The sequence below is a fragment of the Lygodium microphyllum genome, chromosome 5 (genome assembly GCF_053477565.2).
Source record: "Lygodium microphyllum isolate KBCC chromosome 5, Lygodium_microphyllum_v1.1.10, whole genome shotgun sequence".
Classification (NCBI taxonomy): domain Eukaryota; kingdom Viridiplantae; phylum Streptophyta; class Polypodiopsida; order Schizaeales; family Lygodiaceae; genus Lygodium; species Lygodium microphyllum.
The window spans coordinates 20,855,230-20,860,877 of NC_141139.1; the positions used below are offsets into that span (position 1 = coordinate 20,855,230).

The 5,648-nt window shown below is 45.5% G+C and overlaps 1 protein-coding gene across 1 annotated transcript; it reads right to left on the reverse strand.

Annotated features, from left to right (window-relative positions):
- Positions 1 to 233: 233 nt before the first annotated feature.
- LOC148035582 (protein HOTHEAD-like) lies at positions 234 to 5,447 on the reverse strand. Its single transcript, XM_087678824.1, has 6 exons — positions 5,345 to 5,447; positions 4,480 to 4,610; positions 3,832 to 4,348; positions 2,878 to 3,293; positions 1,304 to 1,917; positions 234 to 471 (listed from the first exon to the last, which is right to left on the reverse strand). The coding sequence occupies exons 1-6, from the start codon at positions 5,445 to 5,447 to the stop codon at positions 432 to 434; spliced, it is 1,821 nt and encodes a 606-aa protein (XP_087534950.1). The 3' UTR covers positions 234 to 431.
- Between the last annotated feature and the right edge of the window lie 201 nt (positions 5,448 to 5,648).

Below are 5,648 nucleotides of genomic sequence, written 5' to 3' on the forward strand. Positions count from 1 at the left end.
TGCTGAATCAAATGTATTATCTTAATTCCATTTTTAGATTTTCATTTATCAAGTCAACACAATAGATGTTGATGAATGAAAGTATTATTAGTAGCTTACTGATGCCCTAAGAAAAGTATGGAAATGTACTTATTGTAGTTTTTGAAGAAAATTATACTTATAATAGGAAATAAGTAAGTTATCATTTGTTTATATTTTTAAGATGAGAACTATAAAGAAGAAATGGGATAAAGTATGGAAGCACAGTAGATATCATTCACTTCCAAGATTCCAATTGGAGTACAAAATTCAATTTGACATATAAGGTAACATGGACTTACTTTACCGTATCTAATGGGTTGAATGATCATCATGTGTTAGGCTTGGTGTACTTCTTCAAAGAGATTGCAATACTTGAAATAGAAGGTCACCCCTGGTACATTTTTAGTTGCTTATAGGGAGCGTTCCCTGATAATTTGTACTCCCATGTACCTACATGAAGAAACGAAATAAAACAGTTTTTAGCATTTTTTTTGTGCATACATATGTATTTTCTAATATAGAAGTCATGAGCCATATATAGAGTTAGTGGGAAGGTTAGGACGGGACCAAGATGTGAAGTTGTGCAAAATAATCATGTGCGTCCTTATACATCATACAAGTTTTGCATAGTGAGAGCTTTACTCAAAACAAAATCAATTAGATGGCCAAGTTGTGAGGCTCGAGCAACATAGACCAAGGAGCAATTATGAACAAAGAGTAATATAAATCTTCATTGACATATATATGACTAAGGCACATGTTTTACTTGGTTCAAACTTAAACTCTTTGTGCAAATCCTTATCTTGGGGTATGCAACATGCACATGATGGATGTTTGGATTATAGTTGCGACCTTCTTTGAAAATGTTCATTTGCTTGCCCTTCTAATATAGTTGTTGGAAAGACAAGCCAAGTTTGAATTTCTTTTTTCACGACTACTATAGTAGACCTTAAACATGCATACAAAAGATTCATAGCGACTTGAGATAACGACCATACACAATGTGTAGCTCGTAGGCTACGCACTTTCATTGAATGAAAGGGCCTCTAATTGTATCATTGCGACATCTATACTATTAGTTAAGGAAAGGTGGGGGGCGGGTGCCATGTGGCAGCCCCCCCCCCCCCCCCCCCAAAAATCGCGCCCACCCCCGTGCGAAACGCTGGGGGGAGCCTAAGCGCGGAGCGCCTAGTTATCGAATTACTCACATGTAGTTACACTTGCATGTGTATTGGCTTTAGCGGATGGGATGCAGGCTGGGAAATGGGATAATAAAACATACCTGCCGAGCATCATGACGGTGGCTTGAGGGTTGGTACCGGGGGAGAAGTTCCAGGTGGAGCCATCGATGACGCGGAGGGCATCGACGCCGAGGACGTGGTAGGCAGGGTCGAGGGCGCGGCCGACCTGGCAGCCGCCGTGGTAGTGCCAGATGGTGGTGACGGTGTCGCGGCAGAAGTCCTGGAGGGAGGAGTCATCATCGGTGTGCTTGGGGAGGAGGTTGATGGGGAGGCTGGCGGTGAGGTTGAGGAGGAAGTCCGTGGTTGTCTCCGGGAAGTTGAAGTCCGAGAAAGAGCGGGACGTCACCACGCGCTCGATGGTGCGGATTCCCTCCACGCACGCCCGGAGGTCCTCCGCCTCCGCGAAGTAGTTGAACGTCACAGTTGGGTTCTGCCCCACGTCCCTCGTCACCAGCCGCAGCTCCCCACTTGACAGCGGCCCGATCACCTTCTCCAGGATGAACCCCCCGGCGAGCACAGCAGTCCCGTTAATGCCGCCGCCGCCTCCTCCTCCTGCCGCCTCCGCCGCCGCCGCTATCACCTTCCATTGCTCCACCACCCTCGCTATCTTCTCCTCCGTCCTCTGCCCAGGTGGTACCGTTGCTAGCTGTCCTATCTGCCCACATTACAAATACCAAGACCACTGCATATCTCATCATGGTCCTCATCATGTGTGTGCGCGCACGCTTCTCTTCCCCCCTTTTTTTTTTGTGGAAAATAATTTTTAAAAAACTTCCCTTTGTTTTGGAAAATAACAAAAAACAGAAAGAAAGAAACATATTGCCTCAAGCTCATGCCTATCATGTTATTTTAAGTCCTGTTCCCACCAGGCCTCGATTTGTGGGAACTCTCTGTCAAATTTACAAATTCTCCCGGCTTTTGGGCTTGCAACCAGGCCTCGATTTGCCATCCACGTTGGGAACTCTCCGTCAAATTTGCAAGTTCTCTTGGCTTTCGGGTTTGCAACCAGTTTTGAGTGCAGAAATACAATGGGCAATGGGAGGAGGCTTAGAGCCAAGCTAGAGTACCTAGGTAAAATCTACTTGCATAAGTTCTCATAATCAAGTTCAATAACGCGAGGTTGGTTTATTTGAGTACACTTAAACCTTATGTCAAAACTTTGGGGGGATCATGGATGATGGAGTACATCTAAAAGTGAAGGTACTCCATGAACTTCTTGAAGTTAGGATGGCATGGCAATTGTTGATTGGTATAAAAAGGTTTCTCTCTCCTCAAGAATTATTCTCTCTCTATAAAGGCTTAATGAGAGATCAACTCTCTCTCTCTCTCTCTCTCTCTCTCTCTCTCTCTCTCTCCGTATGGACTTTTCTCTCACCTCAAAGTCGCATTTTCCAAATTGGCATAGGTGGCGTCCACATTTAGTTAATTAGGTATGGCCCTACTACTTTGACTCTCGAGTCTACCACCATAAGTTTGTCACTTTTTGGACAAGGTTACGCGCTAGACTATAAGGGGATACTGAGGATATCTATCTTGCAGACCATATGTATTCTTGAGCTGCTATGAATGGCGACAAGTGGAAGCTGAATTGTGCGCGATGCATCAATGTTCTTACCTGAGGTGACATCACTCCAAGGTTCAGTATATCGTCTGTGAATTGACCAGCACCAGGCGCACCAGGTCTACCAGTGAATCCACTAGCTGCCTCAATGAAGCTCCCAAAGTTTGTGATCCCAACAACTTGGATAAGAGCTGTCTCGATTGGAAGCGGAGAAGGCACAAAAATGGCATTCATTGGGTTGTCGGCCATGCCGGCGCCCACTCCGGGCAGATCAACCAACACAGGTATATCCAAAGATCGCAGATGGTCTGCTGGCCCAATGCCACTCAACATCAACAACTGTGGACTCCCTAGTGCTCCTGCACATATAATCACCTCACTGTTTGGGCGGCTAGGATCCAAGGTAGCTTCTCCTATTCTTCCCGTAGAATCCGTATAAACTACCCCATATGCCCGGGGCCGTGGACTGCCTGTGGAATAAAGAAGAAATGTCATGCACAGATTAACTATAACTAAATAACAATTTAAGGATGAAATAGAAAAACCAAACGAGTAACGAATGACCATCACAAAGGCATCTATCACATAGAAGTGCATTTCTCCTGCAAGGAGCTTTTTCTTGGTAGTTTAATGATAGCTATGCTGGTGGACATTAGCTGCAGGTTCCGTCGCTCCACCAAATGCATTGGGCCGTAACGATGCTAATCCGCCAATCTTCTAGCAATTGCAAAACCACAACTGTGTGTCCCGAAAGTTGAAAGGAAGCGATGAAAACTTGAATTATAGAAGTGGATGTAAGTTCGCATATATAGTTTTTCCACTTCTTTGCATCAATGATGCCAATCGTATTAAACAAAAAATAGCTAAATTGGCAACGATGCATGGCACACGTCCAAAAGTCTATTTCAAAGCATAAGAGATTATCCGATTTTCGACGATCATATTACGCCATGATTCTTATGATAACACAAAAGCTGGGATTATATCGGGAGAAATATTAGAAGGTACCTTCAGTGCGGAAGAGGATACGCTGGGCAGTGGCACGGAGGAGGACCATGATGTTTGGTGGGTTGGCATATTGGAGGAGGTCGGCGGCAGTATGGCGGTTGCCATCGTTGTCAAAGATGGATCCACCCACCTTGGTGCCTGGAAGGTGGTCGTAAGTCTGACCGTTGTACGGCACGATGCCCACCTCCAGAAGCGCATTTCGAACCCCACTTTGCCAGATGCCCACTGCTGGCTCGTGTGCCACCACGGGCTCCACCCAGGCATACGACTCATTCACCAGGGAGCCATTCCAGCCTACGCTTGCCACGTAGGCTGGGCTGGCACGTGTGTAGAAACCTGCATTCAGGCAAGACCCACCCCCCAGGACACGCGCTCGTGAGCTTATGACGCCATCAGTCGATACGAATCGCTGAGCTGGCGAGTCCGGGCGTGTATCTGCCAGTGTGCGAGGGAAGTTCTCCAGTCGTGTGATATTCTCGTTTCCGTATGGTAGCCCTCCCCTTTCAAGCAACAAGACCTTGCAGAGCACAGCACAGTACAAAATCAACACTTACTACTCAAAGAAAGCCTGCGAACACTGATGACATACATGGAGTTCATATGCGCATGAATTGTATGAACATTAATTATGAAGCTTGGCATTATTACCCTATAAGTACTTGATAGCGTGGCGGCCAATGGGCATCCGGAGGTCCCTCCGCCCACAATTATGTAATCAAAAACTTGATGTGGCGCAAGCTGCACTTGGGTTGCATCCCTTGCAAAGCTATAGTAAGGCGCTGTAACAATCATTTTAAGAAGCACATTATGATCAATAGTCAGCCAGTGCTTCGAGTCATGGAGCTCTTTTTATTATGACGATTAACAGTGTCTTAGTTGTTATTATGACGATCAGTTGTATCTTAGTTTCTCGCTGCAACCTAATTCATCGTTTGAGCAATTAATTAACGATGTTTATTCACTTAACTTAGCCAACCTTTGAGAAAAGGTTAGATCCCAATTATATTTTCATAGCTTCTCATTGCTGCCGTGTACTCGATAGAGTAGGTCAGATAATTTGCAAGTAAAATTTTTAACGTTACCATTTCTACCTAGCTCATATTTGATCATGTCGATGGCAATGGCATGGCAAAGAGAACGGTGGGGACTAACGACGTGGATCAAGATTTATGGCAAAGTTGAACGGGATTGAGTGCTATAATTGAGCTTGATCCTAATTAAGTGTCTTTGAACTTGATCCTAAACATGTAAAAGCAAATGCGGTATCTAGCCATGGATCATGGCATTAGGTATCTATTCTTATACCGTTCCATGGGTCCAGTATTAGTCAACTTTGGAGGTATATCTGATGGGTCATGGTCTATGAAATGATATCGGTATTCTACTTTAATGCAATCAATTCTCTCGATGTCCATAGCCTATAGAGATGACAGCTATGTAATTAATGGTCCATGAATATGAGGTAAGCACTGTTATTCCAAATGATATTCCAGATTGGCTAAGCGTAAAGTACGTGGTTCAGCGATGGACGGGTGGGGGGGGAAGGCGAGAAGCAAGGTGATTGCGGCGGAGATGAGGAGCCATGTGGTGGTGGTGGGGGTGGGAGAGGGCCACATATTATAACGTTGGGCGACGGCCAAGGGGGGCCGGGTGCAGGCCAAAGGCGAGGCTGATGAAGCTGCTCTCTCTCTCTCTCTCTCTCTCTCTCTCTCTCTCTCTCTCTCTCTCGATGTGAATTATTCAGGACACGCATAGGTGTGCTAAGAAAGAAGTCTGCTGCAGGCCGCGCCTCCACCCGAACGAAGCTTTTTGTACTT